This window comes from Malurus melanocephalus, unplaced genomic scaffold, assembly GCF_030028575.1.
Source record: "Malurus melanocephalus ecotype Western Australia unplaced genomic scaffold, MMel_1.1 scaffold_109, whole genome shotgun sequence".
Classification (NCBI taxonomy): Eukaryota; Metazoa; Chordata; class Aves; order Passeriformes; family Maluridae; genus Malurus; species Malurus melanocephalus.
The window spans coordinates 1,631,954-1,655,597 of NW_026623341.1; the positions used below are offsets into that span (position 1 = coordinate 1,631,954).

At 34.8% G+C, this 23,644-nt stretch overlaps 1 protein-coding gene across 1 annotated transcript in view; it reads right to left on the reverse strand.

Annotated features, from left to right (window-relative positions):
- Window positions 1–23,644, reverse strand: part of EYS (eyes shut homolog) — a 685,229-nt gene that overhangs the window by 576,637 nt on the left and 84,948 nt on the right. The window contains exons 10-11 of the mRNA XM_057369428.1: window positions 17,788–18,041; window positions 9,984–10,088 (exon numbers count right to left, since the gene is read on the reverse strand). Of these exons, the coding sequence (XP_057225411.1) occupies window positions 9,984–10,088; window positions 17,788–18,041 (359 nt within the window). The remainder of the gene's footprint in view (window positions 1–9,983; window positions 10,089–17,787; window positions 18,042–23,644) is intronic.

Genomic DNA, 23,644 nt, shown 5'->3' on the forward strand with positions numbered 1-23,644 from the left:
TTCATGGGTTCTGTTTATTAAATCAAATAAATTTCCATTAGCAATTTTGATTGCTTACATGAACTATTGCTTACATGAACTATTATCAATAACAGGCAGATAGAGAAACATTATATGTATATTTTAAAATGAGTTTGTGTTTATAAAAATATTGTTTTATCARTGATATGTAAATCGAATTTCTGGGAATAAGAAATCTGCAAAGATGAAACTGAAACTACACATGTAACCAAAAAGTTTATATTGAACTTATTTAATAAAAATGTCAGTAAGATGCAATCAATGTCTTGATGTCCAAGTTCGGATCAGTGATAAATGGCATTTCTCAGGGGTCATTCTTTGGACATCTCTGTCAGCACTAGGACAATGGGATTGGGTGCACTCGGGCAAATTTGTGACAACACCAATCTGGGGGGTGAGTTTGGGATGCTGGAGGATACGGATGCCATCTACAGAGACCTTGACAGGTTTGAGAGGTAGTTAAAAAATTTAAAATGCAARACCCTGAACCTGGGAAAGGACAATACCAAACACAAATACAAGCTAGGCCAAGGTTTTGGCAGAGGATTGGTGAGGTTTGCCAGAAGCTTCACAGAAAAGGACTTTGGGGTACAAGGGCATGGAGTGACAGGACAAGGGAGGTGAATTTTAATATATAAAGGGGGCTTATGAAAACAAGGGAGAGGGACTTTTCCTACAGCTCGATAGGTGACAAGGGGCAATGGTTTCAAACTGAAAGAGGGCAGGTTTAGTTTAGCTGTTAGGAAGAAATTCTTTCTTGTAAGGGTGGTAACAGGTTTTCTGGAAAAGTTRTGGATACCACATCCCTGGAAATGTTCAATGCCAGGTTGGGTTAAAAAGCATGGTCCTAGTGGAAGKTATCCCTGCAGGAGAGCTGGAACTAGASGGTCATTATTGTCYGTCCCAATCCAAAMTRTTTTATGATTCTGTGCAAATATTATGTTTTTTWAAATATCTGCACTAAAGAAAAACATATCCAGGTACATCTATCCAGTGCATAGATGAACAGACTGTCTAAGGTGTACAGTTTACTTAAGAAAAGACATAAAAAAACAATAGTTGATATAACATCCTAGAATTAGAGAAAATGAAAATATTTTGTTGAAAAATCAATTAACCTTGAAAAAGGATCCAAACATAACCATGTAGATCATCATTAATTTTAGCCATAACTAAGGTCATGAGTAAAGCTGTCCCTATGTTTGATATATAACACTGYAGTAAACTCCAGTGAGTTGTGCAGGTGCTCCTTCCTTAAGAAACAGTTATGGAAAATTGATCACTGGTGGCTTTTGTGTTTTTGCTAAAYGCATCAACATTGCTTTATTGTTGTAAAAAGCTGTGTGGATCTGGTCTCAAGACTTCTAGTGCTGCTAGGAATGAGTACTTGACTTGAGGACTGCCTATGGATGCAATAACTGATTAATAATATGGACAGTCTCGACTATAAGAAAAAACATGCTAATAATTAACTTTTTTTAATTGCAGGAGTCATAACATATGCAGATAAGGTGCACTTTGTCTCAGTGCACTTCAGCAGTTCAGGGAGTAGCTTTCAATTCCGACTTATCCTTTTAAAAGGACTGCCAATCATGTTAAACTTAATAAAATTGTGTGCTAGCTTTTGTGAAGTTTCATTTTATTCAACTTTTTAAGAGTACCTTATTACAGTTAATTTTCACTGTTCGTACAGACTACAATTCTGCCCTTATCATCCTACTACACATATACTTCATGTTATTTTTCTGATGRTTCACATTTAGTTATAATACATACACATTTGCCACTTTTCCTTTTCAGRTCCAGACAGAGGATTAAAGCAAAACATTTTGCTTTATTAAAATAGATGAACTGTTTTAGAAACCTTAATATAAAGAATAGGGAAACTATTCTCTGTTTTCTATTTTCTCTATTTCTGAAAGAATAGAGAAGAAAACTATGTGTTTTGTTTTTTGTTTTTTTGTTTTTTGGTTTTTTTTTTTTTAATCACTAACATTTATTTGTAAAGATGAAACAAGAGAATCTTGTGCTAAGGACAAGGACAATGCTAAGGACACCTCTGTCCACTTTTACTTTGTGTCTAACTACAAAGCAAATCACATCAGCTGGTATCCATCTCATCTCATCTCCTCTCTCTTCAGCTCTCTGAAACTTTGTTTTCTGAATGTAAGCTCTCTCAGTTTAAACTCTGATACAAAAGACTGGTACGTCTAGCAAAATGTTTGTCTCACCTGCATTGATGTTGTCTATACAACTACAAAATATGGAAATTAAATGTAATATATCCAACTATTTCCTATTTTGTTTGCAATGATGAAGATTGCCCTTAAAATAAACAAACGAACAAAACCTATTGAACTCTATGGATCATATTAATACTGAAAAAGAAAACAACATGCCAAGAGCACCTTATATAATTGCTCCTAATATAAATCAGGCATCATGACACTCCTATAATAATACAAATAGAATAATACTTTCTGTCATATGCTTCATCTGATATATGACTAACATGGAAATATATATCAATTTAAATAATAAAGAACAAAAATCAYGAGTAGCACAGAAGTAATGCAGAAATGTTTTTTGAAATCTCAGAAGGGAGGTTGTCATGGAAACAGCCAGGTTAGAAATCTATTTGTTGCTACAATTTTATTCAGCTGCTGCTTATTCTTTATGTTATTTTCTAAATTAATCTTCCTGAAGTCATTCATGATTTTAATTTTTTCACAACAAGGTGTTATGTTAAGAATTTTTCAGATGCAAAGAAAAGACTAATGGCATATTCATCTACACTGAAACATACAAAAATGAAAACTTCCATTTTACTCCTTCTCTCATCTAGCTGAAAGACTAAAAGAAAAAGGTGAGTAAAAGGGTGCGTCATTCCCTCCATAAAGGGCTATCATGACACTCTACATAATGTTTTGCCTCAAGTGAAATAAAGAAAGAAGAAAACCTGTAAAAACAGTCTCACCAAATTTGAAATACTTAAATTATTTMTTCTACATGAATAAAACAGGTGAGCTGAAAAGTACAACTAACAGAACTAATCTTTAAAAGTRATTTAAAAACAAAGTTTAAAATTAAAACAAGTAAAATAAATAAGAACCAGGTTAAYTAGAAAAGGAACACAAGTACTCAAWAACAAAAGARAYAAGTTTTTGCTAACTAGCTGTCTGTGAGAAATAGGAATTTAATTAGTCTATATGAACATACCTGCAACAAATACAACCGTCTAAATGTCAGTTTTCATAGAGAAAAAAAAAAGGTACAATAACACAAGAAGCAGAATGGAAGGGGCAACAAGTGGCACATCTTCAGAAAACAACTTAAAGGATGCAATATAAAACAAATTTAAWGCAAACCCAAAGAATTAATAGAATTTCAATGAGCAATATAAATAGCCACAATGAAAAAAACCAGCAGGGACYGATAAAAACGATCTGAAGATTGAGCCACATAAAAGAAGAAAAATGTACAAAGAAACTGCAAATCAATAAAACACACAGGCAATGAATCCATGGGTTTGAAAATATACATGTTATTTCTTGGAACAAGAGCAGATCTAAGACTCTCCATGGTGACCTTTTTCCTTACTAAACATGCTGATTCACCTRTAGGTAAAAAAGTTTTTGGACACATTCATCTCGACAAAGGTTGGAGGACAAAACAAGTCCTGTAGGACTTTCACATCAGTTACCTGCCCTTCAATTTTCTGATAGATTGTGTGGGGAATTGCATTCACTCTGTATTGAGCCAACACCATGTTATCTCCAACATCACCTATTAAATTTGATATCAAATACTAGCTGTGTGTATATCATCACATAAATTCCTYGCCCATTGCTACCTTTGCTGAAGATGGTATTTGGCTGCACTTTTATTACACTGAATTCAGAGTACAAATTGATCAATACTGATCAGTCCTTATGTTTCTAATGAGAATCACATGGGAACTTCGAGTTATGGCAAGAAACACTGCCTATCATATTTTCCCCAGAATTTTGGTTCCGACTGGAGGTGTTCCGTGCTCCAAGAAAAGAGGCTGGAGTTTCTTCCAATAAAAATGCTGAGAAATCAGATGGTGTTTTTTAACAACACCAGATGTCTTGCTGTGTTGGAACACAGGTTTCAGCCTCCTTGAAATACCTTGTTTTTCCAGCGCCATCTTCCAGGTTTAGCTGCTGTAGGTGCAGCACTCAGCCCTCTCAGTACTGRGAAGGTTTGTTTAGGGCCTTTGCACCCTGCTTATAGGACTTATTGTTAGGATGCTTTCCCCATATTTCAAGAATCTTGCAAACATTTCCTTATATTAATTGTATCAATGAATAATCTGAATAATCAATGAATAATCTAATCTAATTTAATCCGAATTTAAAATTTTAGCACTTTCATGCTACAAACTTTATCCTCTGTTGCAAGACAGACTAGAGGAGGCTAAAATAATGAAGATTCCTATTTTACTTTTCTTTTTCTTAAATCTGCTGATTTACAGCACTGATGCKTGAGGTGGGTTCACCTTGGATGGCTTCCAGACATCCAGTTAGCTGCTTTCTTAGTCCCTCTCCTTGGCAGGAGGGAGAGAGAAAATTAGATGAAGTTGCTCATTGTTTGAGATAAAGATGGTGAGATCACTTACTAGTGAGAAGTATGGGAAAAATAAACTCAACTTGGAGAAAATGAATTTAATTTACTGCCAATAAATAGGATAGGATAGTGAGGAACAAAGCAAAACCTAAAGCATATTGCACCTGACTCACCCTGTCTAAACTCAGAAATAATACTTGTAAAATCCCCTGCATAAAATCGTCAGAATGTAGCCGTAACAGGTCACCCAAGCTATAATACAATACAATTATTTTCATGTTWAAAACTTTCAGAAGATGTTTATAATGTTCACCTGAAAGCCACAAATGTCTTTTACACAGTGAGAAAAGGACTTATGTAAATATTTCACACAATATCAAAAGCTGTTATCTGATTCTATTTGATCTAATTGTATAGTACTCTTCCGTATCTTGAGATGCAAAAATAAAGATTTGCTCTGTCATGGAAGTCAACAAAAATAGATCTAAAGAGTCCATTACTTGCAGTAACCTATACATTTTGATGCATGGGTTTCCTATGTTGTGTTAAAAAAATCAGAATATAGTGCAGAGAAATTAGAAAATCAAAAGGAAAAAAAAAAAAAAAACAACCAACAAACAAACAACCAATAACAACAACAAAATCCTCAAACCAGCATCAACCCAAATTCCTTAAAAGGAAAGAATTTCCTTTAGTTATCTATTTTTTTTTTATTTTACTCTAATTATTTCAGGTTTCCAGAAATACATGGAATTATTTTGGGTTTCCAGCAATGCACTCAATAAATGTGGATACATTTATGTGAATTAATGATCTGTATGATTAAATGACCTCATTTCATTCTATTTAGTGACAATATCTTATCAAGAGTAGGATGGAGTACTAGAATAATTTCTAAGAAATATATCAGCTGTATTATAGAGAACTTTAATGGATTATTTTTAAAGCTGATGAAAAGAGATTTGTCATATAAAAATAATAGTTTGACGATTAAAATTGACCACATATTAAGACTTTGAACTACTTGACAGTAATTAATAAAGCATAAAATATATTTTCACAAAATTAGCACATGCAATTAAATGTATACATTTTAGATTTTTTAAATTATAAAATTCTAATTTCTTAACAAGGAAGAACAATTGTGCTTCTCAAGGTTGRAGGAATTCTATATATAAGTTTGAAAACTTACACTAAAAAAATGCAATTTTGGGATCATTTTAATGGACTGTGTAGGCTGCAGATGCATTTGGGGTAGATCTGTGTAAATGTCTAGCAGAAAAAAACTGTTTTGGAATGTTCATAAAGACATAAATATGTCAGATTGATGACTGTCTTAACATAGCACAAGTCCCATTGCTCATTCTATGTGTTTTTCCCACTGTAACCTCTYCTTTAAATAAAATAAAACTGGAAGACCACAGTCTCAATCAAAAGCAGTTTTACCAGACTSTGAATCTTCTCTGACAACTGAATTCTCTTGAATCCCCCCAATGGCAATGATGTGTGAGCTGCTCTGCACTTCTTAAAAACTCTGATTCATACAGACAAAGTACCTGGAAGATCCTACTTAGTATCAGAAGCAGTCTAAGTATCACCATAACTTTCTTGTTGAGTTAAAGAACCTTGTTTATTAATCAGGCTAATCAGTTTGCTTTCTTCAGATACAACCAAATATCTACAGCACACACTCCTGTGAAGAATCCAGCTTTACATTTTTCATGTTCACATTCTCATTGGGCCAGTTATGGATTTCCAGATGCAACACTGCATATCATTGGTAACCAGAAGACCTTTGGAAACATATATRTTTTTTATAATAAAAGGTCCTACTCTTTCATCCACTTTGCATGTGGATGAAACTCCATAAGATAAAAGAAGATAAAAATCACTCTTTCAAGACATACAGGTTTACTCTATATTTACTATTATGCAGCCTCTCTTCACTATTAAGCCGTGTCAAGATCATTCACCCATTGCTAATGCAAAGCCCTTAGTGAGTATTTCCAAATCTTAGTTYAGTATTCATGTTTCTGAAAGCAAAACAGAAAAGAAATGAATCCTTTCCTTCTAGATTGTACCTTAAGAGAACTTATGCTCTCTTATAYTCATATGAATGGCAATACTGTTGAGTCATAATTTGAAAAAAAAAAAAAAAAATTTAACTTATATAATCCCTAACTGTGATCACTCTTTAAATCTGTKTAACCCAGTTGTGATCTCCCCTGAAGTTTTAGTCAAAGGTTAAAAATAGTGCTGCTCACTTTTGACATGGCAAAGATGTTGACATATTTCTTGCCCAATAAAGTTATCTTAAGATGCATCTAGTAAAATAATGACAATTCCTTGTAAAAAATGATTTAAATAAAATTAGAAATAGCGCCTCCACTGAAGATAGAGGAAAGATCTTTACATTCATTGTTCCCAGCATATTCGATATTGAAAGGTCAAATTTGAGAAGACATCATTATRCACCTAAACCATGGTGCAGATACTATTTTAGACAACAGCAGAAAAGCAAAACACTGTGAAGAAAACAGCGACTGACCTAATGGAAAAAAATGTTATCGGACTAGTCAGACAGACACATATCCAAGTTTTTTCATTTACAAGAACTTTGTCTTTAGGGCATATCCAAATTCTCATGTTCCCTTGCCTGTTGCTATTGAATATATGTAATTTCTTCAATATTTATGTATTTTATTTATTTACTGTCACTTGCTAAAAACCAGCAATTACAGTTTGTCTGATAAGTAAAACTTATTTTTTTCTGAAATCCAGTAGGACTCTGGTTGTCAATGAAAGTATGGAGGCATAAATTTTAATTTTTCACTTAAAGATTAGCTCAAGTCAGCTATGTTAACTTTTGAAGTGATATTCTTCTTAGAACTGAGCTAGCAATAAAAATATCCAGTAATGTAGCAACTTGTGATTTCAGGCAATTTACAGACACTATTTAATCATAGGGATGTATGTGTGAGATGGTTACATTTGTTTATTTGCACCTTCACCWAGAGAATATGAACTGGGATATTAATTAATTTAGCCAAGGGCAAGAATGTAATGTGTATCAAATTTAGATTAAAATTCTCCTCTTTTCAGCTCATCGTTAGGCATTCACATCAGTACACAATTTTCCCCTTCTCTAATTCAGTTTGCTATTATATTAATAAAGTAGCTGCAAATTGTCATGAACCAAGTCTTAATCCTTTTTAAAAATAATTGATCATTTCTACAAATGGTTCACTATGAGGTTTCTTTGATCATTTGACCGATAATGATGCAGACCCGCTGCAATGCACAGCTTTATATTAGTGTCAATAGAATGAAACTGATAATTTCTAGTGTGCATGTCCATTACATAAACTTCATTGTTCCAGATCACACACACACACACACACACACACACACACACACACACACACACACAGAATTATAATAAAAATTAGTTGGCTAAGACAAAGTTTGAAGAGTGACTGGTTTTTCTTTAAAGAAAGAGGCACAGACAATTCCACAACAATTTTCTTTCCTGTCACTTGTGGAGGCTGAGGGTGCGCATTACAGCCCCACAAGTCCTGAATCTGAGACTCAGCTAATTATTGTGTATGACTGAGTCCTGGGAAACTAAAGGGAGGTTTAACAGCCTACATGGAGAAGTATTCTGTCTGTAAACACCACAACCTTGATTGCTTCTGGGAAAGGAAGAATGGARTGTTKTACTGATAACACARATGTTCAAAGACAGAAACAATAACCCACCAATCATATACTGATGAATAGAAAATGRCAGCCTCATTAACCAATATAGGTTTGCCACAAATGTATACACTAGTTGCTAAGTGGATAAAAGAGGCTTGTGCCTTAATAAAGTAGCTATTAGTTTTGTGTTTGTGTGTATGTCTTTTGTGTGTTATTTCGTGTTGCTGTCTGGYCAACAGTGATGGTCACTGACATGCATTCTGCTGTATGAAAGAGAGCTCCTTTCAGATTTGTGAAAAGAGATGCAGGATGCCTCWGTGTAAAATCCACTGTGGATAAAATTTTTGGTGAACTGCAACAGGAGTCAAACACAGCAAAGCAGTGCATTGAATGTGAAAGTATCTCAGAAGAACAAAGGAGATARTGTTTGAGTTAATGCTTGCACCGGCCTTTATTCAGTGAAACACTTGACAGGTATACATTTTTCTCAGCAAAGTAATAAACTTGAAATCGTCACCTTACCTTTGAAGGTATAACCCACTGTTGTCTTCAKCTCCAGACTCAGCAGATATTGCCCTTAAGGCATTTAACCTTGTGTTGTTAAACACATTAAAGATCTCTTTAAATCAGTTGCTCAGGTTGAGAAAGGCAATTGGAGACCATATTACAGTATTCAGACATTTCCAAGCTTTACTGATCACAATCAGTTTATCTTCAAAACACTACAGTACTATAAGTATTTCTTARTCCATAACTTTAAAATTTGTTTTCTTGACCTTTTTTCCCATAGTACCAATGAGCTCATAAATGCACATGTCAAAACAAAAATAATTTTAGAACTCATCAGTAATTTGTCATCCATATACATGAATGAATTTATGACTTGCAAAATCTGTACCCCAGGCTCCTTTGCTCAAAGGATTTCTAAGATTAGAAAAAAAGAGCCCCTCCCCTTATCTTAGCCAACATCCAAAAACATGTAACATCTCAAATGAAACAGTGTACATATAATCTTCAAGAATAAATACCTTTCTCTCTTAATTTTGATTGTTCTTTTTTTCATTTTGTTATTAGCTCACTTGCCATTTGCCCTAATGCATCTAAGATGTCCCTTAAATCCTCTAGTGTATCTTCCAGCCTTATACAATACATTGGCTACTTCAGGACATTTCAGATGCCACAAAGGTCAGGAAACCAGATTGAGGTCATACACACTTCACAGCAATGTTTAATTCTTTTAGGAATTAGTAATATGGCCAGTAGAATAGGATTTGAATGACTGGGATTTTATATGTTTGCTAAATTTCAACATTTTGCTATCTAAAACATACATTTTTTTTTTAAGGATGCGTTGGTAGTAGGTATCTATACAAATATACACTAAATTATTTTAAATATCCGGTTCGGTCATCTTCCCTTATCAGTAAGTTCCAGTACTACAAGTACTTTTTTTTAATCTAAGTAAGCTATTATTCATAAAAAATTGTTACAGCAAATTAGATAATTTTTTTCTTTTTTTTTTTAGTCTAAATAACCATCTCTGTGCCTTTTAAAATGCAAACTTAATGCTTTCATTGTACACAATTTTATAGCACTTGTGTAGCAAATGTGGCACTCCCATAGCATGGCAATTAGCAATAATATAAAATAATGTAAGAAGTATAAATGCTTACCAAAGGGACAATTGCATTTGAAGCCACTTTTGTCCTCTTCACAGGTTCCTCCATTCCAGCAGGGTCTGTCTTGACAGTCATTCATGCGAATAGAACATGTTTCTCCTGAAATTAAAAAAAAAAAAAAAAAAAAAAAAAAAGGACAAATATGCTGACATGTTCAAATCACAGAGATATTTGTAAGGAAAAAAGGCTATGGGATTGTCACCATTTACATGATGACCCTACTGGTCAGGGTACACTGAGTACACAGGACTACTGATAGACATTCTGTGTGTTATGAATTTTTCTGCTTCACTGGTTACAGGGCACTGCATTTTTGACAAGCGAAGTTGGAAGCATTACAATCAGGAAAATAGAAAGCTTTCCTGCTGAGATTATATATAATCCTTTTTCTTTTTTTCCCCATTATACAAATTTACAGCATTCAAGCAATTTTTGTCCAGTTTTTTCAATCATTTTCATTCATTTTGGTCTCTGATACCTTTGAAAAAATAATTGTGAAGTAACAAAATCAAGCCAACACTAATTTACAGACTATTATGTGTAATAGTACAGTTCAGCCTGTGCTCCACAGCAAGTTGTCAGTACTGTCATGCAGACATTTCTCTTTCTCCATGTATTGCAAAGGAGGAGTATGATCAAATCACTAAAGAATATTTAATGAGGCAAAAGGCAGATAAGAGAGGATGAAATAATTAAGATCAAAACTAGGAAGCATAGCAAAATGTCAATTTGTAATCTACGAAAGGGGTTGCTTTGACTAGTAATAGGAAAAGCTACTTCCAGTGTGTTGGGTTTGTGTGGCCAGATTTTGGTAGAGGGAGGGACACATGTGTTTGCTTCTGTGAGAAGCTGCCAGAAGCTTCCTCCATGCCCAGCAGAGTCAATCCCAGCTGGCTCCAAGATGGATGAGCTGCTGGCCAAGGTTGGGTGGACCACAGATGGTGGTAACACCTCCATAATAACACATTTAAGAAGAAGAGGAAAAAGTTATTCTGCAGATGTAACTGCAGCTGGAGAAGAACTGAGTGAGAATATGTGAGGGAAACAATTCTGCAGATACCAAGGTCAGTGCAGAAGGAGGGGCAGGAGGTGCCCCAGTGCCAGAGTTGAGATCCCCTGCAGCCCCTGGTGCAGCCCATGGTGAGGAGCTGTGCCCCTGCAGGAGGATCATGGGGATGAAGAGATCCAACTGCAGCCCATGGAGCAGCCCCACGCTGGAGTAGGGGAATGCGTGAGAGGGGGCTGTGAACCTGTAGGAGGCCTGAGATGGAGGCAGGGACCTGCAGACCATGGAGAGAGAAGCCCACTCTGGAGCAGGATTCCTGGTGAGATTTGTGACTCCATGAGGGATCCAAGCTGAAGAAGCCTATTCCTGAAGGAGTGTACCCTGTGGTAGACTGCCTCATGTTGAAACTGTTTGTGGGGAGCTATTGCCTGTGAGATGGACTGATGTTGGAGAAATTCATGGAGAGCCATTTTCTGTTGGAAGTGTCCCGTGATGGAGCAGGGGAATGACTCCTCTCGCTGAGCAGCTGGAGAAGCCACAGATTATGAATTGACTATAATCCCCATTCTCGGTCTCCCTGTGCTGCTGAGGGGGACCAGGTAGAGCTGGGAAGGGGAGATGAGTAGAAGAAAGTGCTTTTAAAGATCTTCTTTTACTTCTCATTATCATGCTCTGATATAATTAGTAATTAACTCAATTAATACCTCTAATTCTAGTCTGTTTTGCCTGTGATGGTGTTTGGTGAGTGATCTCTCCCAGCRCTTATCTCCAGACATGAACCTTTTGTTGTATTTTCTCTCCCCTGCCCAGCTGCAGAGGGGAGTGAGAGAGAGGCTTTGGCAGGTTCCTGGTGCCCAACAAGGATCAACCCACCAAACCCAGGCACAGGAATGTGGACACAAATCATGTCCAGCAGTTAGAACAGGTCAGCAGTGTGGCAAGCATGCTGGGCTTTCTGTGTATCTTAGAGCAGAAGATGAAAAGAAACTAAATGCTAAAATACCTTTGAGTTCTTTGCAGGATGAAAATAATTTGTTCTCTCTGAAGCACACCCACACAACCTCTCATMGAGTCACATGAACCAAAATTGTTGGCCCTCAAAACCTAATTCTACTAGATACAAAAGGTCTTCATTGGAGAAATGAAGCACCAGAATTCTCTTCCACACATAAAATTGTGATAAAAAGGGTCCTATTAGGTTTTTTTTTCTTTTTCCAAACATGTTCTGCAGTTTCCATAATATTTGAAGAYACATGGATGAAAAGGGGGAGAAAAAACATAGCCCAGTGAGTTCAGGTAACTCAGTGAACTAAAAAGGTTTATTTTAAGAGGAGCTGAGTGCTGCCTAACACAGGTCATGGCACCAGTAAGGATTACAGTGAGGACAGACCAAGATAGAAATTAATTTCCAAGTTCTTCAATTTTTAAAAGATTTTTCTTTGAAGTGCTGATAAGGTAATATGCAGCCTTTCTGATCTAATTTTGATATTTTCCATTCCTTATGCTTTCTAGTTCAGATCCCTGATTATGGTGGGTCTCTTTTTAGGAAGATAAATAAAAAAAAGCATTGGCATCCRTCTCTTCCTCTGGATAGGCAAGTGCAGAGTAGCACAAATAGCACAGAGKTTCCTCCATAAGTAAATTATCTAGCCACAAGCCCTGGGTAAGCTGCAAAATGTACTAGAAAAACTCCTTGAAACAGAATCTTTCACCTCCCTTGAATTGCTAAAGGTTAAAGCAAATGAAATTTTAAGGGAAATAATAGAATGAGATCATCCTCACTTACTGATSATATCCAAGATATCATACAAGGGGAATGTAGGAATTCATGCCCCCAGAGTAAAATGGTAATATGTGGGTAGTATTTTAAAAATATTTTAAAAAGAACCAAATAATCTATGAAACTACTATGAGACTATCCTGAGTATTTGAGACATGCAAAAAGCTAGACAGATACAGAGAAGCCTTTTTTATTTTCTGTATGCAGCTTCTCTCAACTATGCATTTGAAATGTGTGTTGAGAACCTTCTTTSAAAGTCAGATAAAAATCATTAATTGGCTACAAAATACTTTCATCAAAGTATGTTAATATAAATATATTTTTCAGTTTATGCTTTTAAGGTTAAAATTAATACAACACATCTGAACATAATTACTAGTAAAACATAATATTTAATTAGCTCTTTAATAAATCATAGCTTAAGGTCTGAGTCCCTATACACGTTAAAGGGATCATGTCACCAAATTCTGAACTACAAAGTGAATGTTAAAAATTACCATGAGCCAATTCTACTTCTATTARTGTATAGAATGTTTTATGCTGTAGAAAATTGCAGTGTTTGAAAGTATATGACAGACAAATAMAGGGAAGTCTGTCACTCTTGCAAATTGCATTGCCTGATCTTTAACAACAGCTTTTGCTACCAGCACATTGATGATACACAAGACATTATTCTGCACAAAGGTGTTGAAAAGAACCTAAGGACCTGAGTAGGTGAATGCTAAAAAAATTGGCAAAGATACTTCATCCTCCTCTAGTGCTGCTGATATCTCTTACTCTCTTTAAAATAGTCATGCTATTTTAGCAAATGGAGAGACCCTGAAGTTCTGCAGGTATATATAACTGCAGATGAAAAACAACAAAAAATTTGCATTGTTAAGTCTGATGGTATAAGTGCAACTCAGTAAGATCACTATGTTGAAAGWTTGCACCTTTCACACTCTGGATGTTTTTTTTCTGCTTACCTTGAAGACATTAACTTTCTACTTCATCTGAACTTATCAAATGATTGTTAGTTCTTGCAGAATATCCACAAAACTRAGGTTTTTTATATCAAAAGAAGATTGATTTCATWTAATTCTCAAATACAATATTCAGAYATTAGATTAAACTGAAATAATTTGAGAGCTTATTTTCTTAATGTAATGCACATTATATTTAAAGTTCCTCTTATTAAGTGCCACCACCACTACAACATTTCTGTCTGATTAACAAAACAKATGCAAAGAGATCAAAATGTGAAGTTTCTTTCAAATATTCTTTACACCAACTTTTGCTTTATAGGCAAAATGAAATATAAAGTTCGACAATGTAAAGGCACGCATAATGACCACAATTAAGAAAACAATGGTTAAGAATATATTTTTTGAAGTAAAACTACACACTTGAGGAGATATTCAAGACATAAAATGAATTTTTCTATTCTGAGATAAGATGAAAAACAAATGATTTAAAATTCTGTTTAATACAAACTTAAAAAAAAAAAAAAAAAAAAAAAAAAAAAAAAAAAGCAAACCACAGGGTTTTATAAAGTTCAAGAAGCATCAAAAATATTAACAATGTATATGAGGAATTTGAGGATAGTGTCCACAACACTTCTCTTACTGTTCACCATTTTGTAAAATGTGTATAAATATAAAGCATTCCAGTCATGCATCTGACAAAAAATTGTATAATTTTTCTGCTTGCTAAGCAACATAAGTTATTCTGTTAGATAAGAGATGTATTAAGTTGAGTAATGCTTCTGCTTACTTTGCAGAAAATGMAGTTATGAAAAAGGAAGACTGATGGTCCAGGTGTGGCTTTAGTGAACTTGACAGATATTTCTTTTTTTTGTTGTTGTTGTTCTATACACTTGGTCATTTTTTTCTTTTCTTCACGGTCTTTTCTGTGTAAGATATTGTAGTAGTTAAAAATCCAAAACAAATCTAATTTTTGTTTACCTCATATAGTGTTATTCTTTTTGTGAACACTTCTTTCAGATTGCAARTGATTTCTATGAGGTGAAACCTCATACCCTTCCACCCTCTGAGCTTCTATGAAAGAGTTTTAACCAAGAGAAAGTCTGTGACTTTTCAAGTATAAAGCATCCAGAGCCCATCTATGTCCATGGGGTTGCACTATGCACCTGACAGTGTCACCATATGATCAAAAGTTATAAAATTTTAAAAGTTACTCATATAATGTTTAAAATCATACTGCAAACTTCCAAAATTGATGTATATGAAGTTCTCTTACAGGCAGTGAGAGTGCACCAGACATTTACACAATGTCTCCACATTAAAGTAAATTTTACTTCCAGCAMAAGTAGGTTTTACAGTTCAAAATGAAAGACCATGGCTTTTGATTTTGCATAGTATTTGGTTTTATTGTGCAAATACCCAAGCCTTGGATTTTTTATGAACTTATTTTTTAAAAATCAGATCATATTTTTCATGTTGACAAATCCCATTACACTAAGAGGTTCCCTAACTAATAAAATGCAAAACATTTGAGAAATKATAGACATCAGATGATCAATCAACTAAACACAAGCGATAGATAGGAATTGTCCATTTAACATTTTACCTCTGAAATAAAAACTGATTTGAATGTTATATTAAAAATAACCTAGGGGTTAATTTAGGAGAAGGGGAGACATCAAGTTGCCTCCCACCTAATAAGTGTGAGGTTATTTGCACTATCTATGCACCCTCATGTGCAAAGTATGATAGTTCTACAAATATTTAAGCCCACTGAGCAACACTAACTTGTTTTACTCTTTGGCTTATTTACTATTGCCTTTGATATTTCATCTGAAAGTGAATTTAGTATTTATGAAGAAAAATGGAGTATATCTGGATATGTTAACAAGCTAAATTACAGACAAACATCAGAACAAACACACAGAAATGAGATAATAAATGTGGGGTTTTTAGTTTTACACTGAGATACAAATCACTGATTCATAACATTCAGTTATGACTGAACTTAAAACYCAGTTTTTTACTGGAAAATATCCCAGGGTCATAAACCCTCAGCGATTATGAAAATGGAATTGCTAGGGTAGTGATAACATTTTTATAAGTTTAAACAGCCTTTCATTAATTGTTTGTGGTTTATACTCTGAAAAATCATAACTCAGTATATTCAGTGTATGTGGTAATGGATTACACTTAATGGGTATTATTATGACATTTCTTTTTCCTTTAAATTTGCTTCTGTGAAAATGCTATAATACTCCATTGTCTGATAATTTATTCATTTTTAAAAAGTATTTTCCAATACTATGTATCATTTATATGAGTAAGTCCTCACAATAACAGTCACAGAATGGTTGAGACTGGGAATGACCTCTGAAGGTCATTTTGTCCACTCCCCCTGTTCAAGCAGGAGCACCTAGAGCCAGTTCTTTTGTCTGCTCTTTGAGACAAATTGCTCTTGAGCTTGGAAGTGGTGATAGATTTTCTTAGGTCCTTCTTCCCTTGAGGGTTTTATCCCTTGAGACTCATCCAAGCGGATCTTATTCCCCACTGTATTGTTCCTGTAGAAGATACTGGGATAATTGAAATTCCCCATGAAGTCCAGCAAAGTATGAAATAAGGCTTGAAGTTTAAACAGCAAGATGGAAATACATTGTGTTAGATTTTACATGGGTGAGCCAAATATAATTTTCTTCACTTGTATTCAGACATGCAGTTCTACCATTGTAATGGAATTTAGGTCACTTCAGGGACAATCCTCTATTTTGTTGCACATTTATTAATAAATGAGCATGAACAGGAAGTAACATCTTTTATTAAATGCGTAAGCAAATGACCAAGAGGTTATATTTTCAACTAAAATTGAGGACAACAAATCTGCAAGTGTATRTCACATACATAAATGTGTAAACGAATATACGTAAATGAAATATGCAAATGAATATAAAAATACATGAAATTAAAAGCGCTAGTGCTTAAATGTTAAAAGTATGAGTAGCTAGCCAGAATGTATAATCAAAAAATAACAGTGATGTTATAATTACGCAGTAATTCAGCACTTTGGCAGTAAAGTAGAAATATCTAAATACGTGTTATCCATCCCAGTGGTTYAACTGGGACTTAAAAATCTAGTACTACACACTCCCTAAACTAGAGCAAAAGCCTCAGCAGCTTGGAAGAAGAAGCTTCTAGTAAGATAATGTTTAGTTGATGCAAATGACACTGTGCATACTGTACAATTTATTTTTGCCTTTTTTCAGAGATAGTATACCACAGATTATAAAAGATTTATATCAATAAAAAGAGAGAAGCATTTTGACCACTAATTGCATCCTTGATGATATAGACTAAAGGCTGGAAATGCAACACTATGTTATTTCTGGATTTAAAATTATTTACCAGTCTCCCACGTGTAGCCTGAATATTAGTATTATTCCTACAAACCAATTCGTACAAAAAGGAATCATGTTGCCAGGTTGTGTAAGATTTATCTAATGCAATGCAGAAATCTACAGCCTATCTCTTCCTAGAAAAGATGTGCAAGACAGGCAGATGCCCTATCTCCAGTGTATAGGAGTCTGAACAACTGTTTCAAATACAGCTGATTATATTCTATACATGCAGAGAGATGAAACTGCTAACTCATTCCTCCTCAAGCTTAATTTTTTTTGTTCTGTACCAAAACACTCATTCTTATCAGCCTATGTATGACTAAAGCCACAACACCTAAGATTCCACAACTGTGAAATTAAAATAATACAGTTCAAATTGTGCTTTGGAACATCATCATTTTTTTTTTTTTTTTTGCCAACAAAATCAAACTAATGCTTTGAATTGTACATTTAGTGGAGGGAAGGTCAGCTGAGGGAGAGTTAGAAGGCACTACCTAAGAATTTTAATGCTAATTCAGTTAAAACTCCTGTAAATCAAACAAACATAAATGTATGCATATTTATAGATAATTGTGATTAAACAGCTACATAAACATTGCTTACACAGAGTGGGAAAACCACATCTGTAACACAAGGCACTGCAAAAGACAAAACTTACCTTTGAACCCGGCAGTACAATGACAAGAAAAGTGGCCACTTAAATCCATACAAGTAGCTCCATTTTGGCAAGGTGAACTTGAGCATTCATTAATTTCAACTTCACAGAAGGGTCCTTCATATCCCGGYGCACAGGAGCAGCTGTAATTATGCAAGTGGTCCTGGCAGATTCCATATTGAGAGCACTGGTTTCCAATGCAGTTGTCRATATCAAGTTCACAAAATGTGCCAGTGTAACCAAGGGGACATATGCACCTGTTATTGAAATGAGAGGAGAGGAGATGAGAGGGAAAAAAAATCCAACAAAATCACTACTCTGGAATATGTAGGTCAATAATCACTAATAATGTTAACACTCTCCCTTTGAATTACCCACAAATGAATCACAATTTCTTTTTTTCAGTCTTATTCTTTACCTTTAATTAGTCACTAAGTAACTTAATGTCACATGCACTGCTAGAAATAATTGAATTAAAATCTTAGCTATTTACGTAGGACAAACTAGGAGCTATATTGAGCTTCAATGAAAATATTGAAAGAGAAAACTTTTATAAATATGGGTATTATGCATTTTAAGGATTTTTTCCGAAAAAATGGTTACTTGCTTCAATATGTCTAGGAAGAAACAACATTACAACTTGGATACAAAATCAGTATAAAAGTGCTTTATCATTACCAACAAAAGTTACAATTTCTGTCTAACTTTTAGAAAAAGAATCTATAGAATTCCATCGATATTGTTTATTATATTTTATAGAAACTGGTAAGGAATTTTTTTTCCAAAATGCAGGCAGACATCTGAATTGTATAAGACTGGAGATGATTTTTTATGCTTCTCTTTCTGCCTTTTTGTGTTCTTTTGCAGTGTGAAAAAAAATAAATCTGGATTATCTCATAGCTGACCCACATCTCAGAAAATTAGAAAATCCCCTGTACTTGGCAGTATATTCTTTGATTGATTCTCTCCTTATCATATCTAGAGGTCTCCTCACACAGAAGAAGACAATTTTACAATAATCTTGCATATCCTTGATCCATAGAGATGCTATCCAGAAAATGGAAAGAATTAACAAATTACAGAAGCCTTGATTATAGTAATTTTCTCTTCTGATCCATCTGGCGGAAAAAGTATTTTTTTCTTTATTTTTAACAGAAGTGAATGCTCATGTGGCTCTTTGCTTCTGTCCTTGCTTACTGTGACTGCATTTTTTTTTTATGGGAGACATATGGAAACTAAATCAGGAGCTGTGTGCCTTGGAGTACAGCTGATGTACACCAACTGTTAATGGGCTTTCAGTCCATGGACCAAAACAGAAATTGCTTGAAGTAAACCCTCCACAGCTCATACAGTGCGGTGGTGAGTTCTTCAATACAATCATTTTTGCTTTACAGATCCCTTGCTACTGCAGTAATGACTTAGGTAGATAGAGCTGCTGTTTTCTCTCTTCCAACCTCAGTCACTTCTTAGCAAACAAGAAATTTCACCTCCTCTTGAGAACAGTTGATTCYGTTTCTCATTTTTTAAAAGAATAGAGATCACAAAAATAATCATGTATAGTTACTTTACTGTGTTGGTTTTGGATGGGGTAGAGTTAATTTTCTTCACAGTGGCTAATACTTGTTTTTTCTTTGGATTTGTGTTGGAAACAGAGTTGAATATATAGAGATATTTTTGCTGTTGCTGAGTAGGGCTTACACAGAGCCAAAGCCTTTTCTGCTTTTCCCCTGCAACACCGGAGAGGAAGTTGGAGGTGCTTGGGAGGCTGGGAGGAGACACAGCTGGACAGGTGACCCAAACTGACCAAAAGGATATTCCAAACCACATGACATCATGCTCAGTATGTAAAGTGGAGGGAAGTGGGACATTTGGCTCATGGTATTTGTCTTTCCAAGTGCCTGTTATATATGATGGGGCCCTCCTCTCCTAAGGATGGCTGAGCACCTGCCTGTCCATGGGGAGCAGAGAATTAATTCCCTGTTTTGCTTTGCTTTGTGTGTAGCTTTTGCATTTCCTGTTAAATTATATTTATCTCAGCCCATGAGTTTTCTGAGTATTCTGCCTTTTACCCTTCCAATTCTCTTCCCCATGCTGCTGGTGTGGGAGTGAGTGAGTGAGTGGCTGTATTGGGCTTGGCTGCARGTGGTGTTAGACAATTACATTTATAGCTAAATATAAATTTTGACTTGCATAAAATTTCATTATGCATGAACATTAAAAGCAGGTGTGCTTTTAGTTACCTTCAGTTGCACATTTTCTGAATCCACCTACAATAATAWCATAAACAACCAGTCATATTAATCTTTCTGTGCAGTTAGTCACTTTATTTTCTTAAAGTTTTTTTTACAGTAACAATTAGTGTGTGCATGGTTAAAAATGCAACTATWAAATCATTCTTCGAAAATGAAGCTATTATCATTAACATTGAATAGAATATTAACTTAGAGGTCTCCTTAACAAGAAAAGGAGGATAAAGAATGTTCTATCATTTCCTGACGATTACTAGATGTRYAGTTTATCTTCAGAGACTGCAGAAGAACTATGCAGAAACTGATGTGATGTAGAATCTTCTAGTTTCAGTTTCATACTTCTGTTTCCATGCTACAAGCAATGATGTTATGAATATCTTATTTTTCAATGCTTTGGTGTCTGAAGAAATAAAACCAACTAAGAATGAAATTAACTTTGTTTTTCCTGGTGAAATTATAACTGGATATCTTTTGATTTAGTATGGTTCATCTCCTGTAACAGYRTAATTAAGTGCTGTAYTATTATTATTAAATTTATTATTATCTTCAGCAATATTAAAATATTGAGCATGATATCAAAAGGTTTGAGGCATGACTTGATTGTCAATCATTTGTTTCCAAGCTGTTTCTCTACAATAAATAAATAAAAATTTTTGTGTACAATTATATACAATACCAGAATTTTTATTTGTATTTCTAGCTCAGGGAACACGTGTTTTGCCCTTACCAGAGGGACGACCCGGCTGTGCAGTGACATCTCAGCACAGGGTTCAGCCTCTCCATGGCCTGGTYTGGGTGTCCCTGGATTGACCCCTGTGCCAGAGTCACCAAGTGCTTCCCCTTCTGCTCCAGCTTCAGCTCTGGGGGGGGCTCACCTGATGTGTGTGTGGGAGATCTCCCATCAGAGACAGGAGATGCTAATGACATCTCTCCAGCCTCCTTCTTAAGGAGGACTACAATTTCAGCATTATAAACTGGAGGAACATTGAAAGCAGAAGTATGGCACCAGAGAAAAGCATATGAAAATGTTTTGCATTAACAATAATTAGTTTCACATATGTCTTCTTTCACCYGTAGCAAGATTTTGAGGGTAACAGATACTAGGTGAGAAAATGAACACCTCAGCGCTTTTGCTACAAGCATGGATTTTATCAGTGAGTAACAAACACAAGTCATTTGAAAATTGCTGTGCTCCCACACATATTATGCAGATGATTGTATGTTACTACTCCTGTGCCTAGACCTGGTTAATGCTGCACGAAAATTTGATATGCTTGCAAAATAAATGTTAAATGGAGAATCAGAGAAGTCAGGCATGGAATTTAGTCTGAGAAGGAATGTGTTGCTAAAATGCCTGTGGTTATAGCAGAGATGCAGTGCATTGTTACCAACATTTTCCCAYTGAAGGTCTCGAACAGCAGATGTGTGGCTAAGCAAGCTGCTGCTGGTTAGTCCAGGCAATGCAGCTGTCTGCACTAAAGATGCAGTGTCACTTGTGCTATTGAGTAAATAACCATGWACTTCAAATGATTCTTTTAAAATGACTGTAAAAAAACAAAGAGCAGACTGAAGATGTTTTTATGCTAATCTGTGCTCGGAGATGGCCTAGCTGTTTTCTGTGTTCATACAGGAAGCATATAGGAGCACTGAAGCCTGGCATTGGAATAGACTTCTCAGAATCCTACTTTTTTAACATTTATTATTATTTATTTCTATGTATATATTTAGTATTAGTCCRGGCATATTAGCTACATTTATTCAGTGTTATCTTTTTTCTAATTGAAATGTGAACTGTACACACATTCATAAATGTTCTAAAAGGTTATTTAGTTTCACTTTGACTTTTTATATGCATCTCTATTCCCTGCAGAAAAGTTGTTGTATAACTTAATGCAGAGATAGTCCCAAGAAATTGTGACATATATTGACCTATCCTCTAGAGTTGTAGAAAAGTGGGGAAAAGTATTTCTCCTCTTTCTCCAGTGCAAGAAGTCTATTATTGCTGCAGAAAACTGTGTATATCACAGTACTAACTTTATATCACACTGTCAACTAGGTCCTGAAGAAAAATTGCATATATGGTATAGGATGAATAAACTTGAAAAAAGAAAATTAGATATAAAAAAATCTAATCACGCAGCTCAATTTACTCAGCTGGAAGAAAATGGAAAAAGTCAAGGATGAATAAAATAATAGAAGCTTTAAATTTTGTGATTCTTTAGAAGCTATCTAAATTATGTTTACTTTTCACAATCTTTCTGGCATTATGCAAAGAAGTGTTTCATATTTTAAAGCATTTTACTCTACAATGTGTCACTTTATTCTTTTGTACTGAGATTAATTCATTATTTAATTATATTCACTGAAACTTGTATGTTAAATACTGAAGAATGGGTTGACAATTCAACTTTTATGGTACACCAAACCTAATTTCTTAATGAGATGTTTTCCTGCRTAAAAATGAATGAAATGCTGACATCAGAGCTATAGCTATTGAGTAAAATACATTTTAAAAATATATTAGTTCATCATGACTTTTAACCAATGCTAAATCCTACAAAGCAGCTTCTTCAAAAGTCGTAATCTGACACTTCCCAGTCCTTCTTGCTGGGCTTTCCTAGGGATTTGAGAAGTGTAGGACTTCATTTGAACAGACTGGACTGAAGAAATGGGAAACATTTATCTGGGACAGGTAAAGGAAACGACACCAAATTTTAAATTCTGTCTTTTCATTCTGTTGCTCCTTTSCACTGAATAGACTATAGTAAAATATCTATTATTATTAACTTATTCCAGTTAGGATCTTGGTTGGCCAAAATCTAATAGGGACAAGAAAAACTTCACCAGGGAAAAGAAAACCGACTAACAAATTCCCCCTTGGATTTCAAACCAGGAGGTAATACTCCTTGAAATCTGTTTTATTTTAATTATTCATTAAATGATTCTCATTGAGCCATATTAAATCAGTTCCCTCTCTTCATCCACACAGAACATAATCAAACAATACAGGTTTTTGAAAGGGGTTTTTTTTTGGTTTGTTTGTTTTTTGGTTTTTTTTTTTTTTTTTTTCTCAGGTGTACATGACCAAAGGTCAAGAGATCCTTCTGGCACGTGGATGAACTTAGTCTGCTGCATGGTATGTGCCAGATTCATATGGACAGCTACACCATAAACCCCGTGGCAAGAGCAGTAATTCTTTGAAGTTATAACTTTAAATACATGCTGATTGACTTACTTTATGATATCTCAAACAGCACAGACTCAGCTGGAATTGCAACAATCAATTTGAATTAATTACAGGTTTTGTGTCAGCGTGATTGAGGCTACTTTAGTTGTAAGAGAAGGCTCATTAAACCAAAGGAATAAAACTCCTAAGACTTCTTACTGTAATTATGTGGCTCTTAATATGTAGCCTTGCTGAAAATGACACTATATAAAAGTTTTAAACTTCTCCTTCTTCACTTAGATCAATTCCCCATCCTGAACTCAAAGGAAATTMTCTTCATAGATGTATATAAATATACATCTTTGTGTCACTACAGTTTGGAACAGTAATTTCAAAATGGGAGGAGAAAAAGAACATTCCATGGTAAGGAGACAGAAAGTCAGAA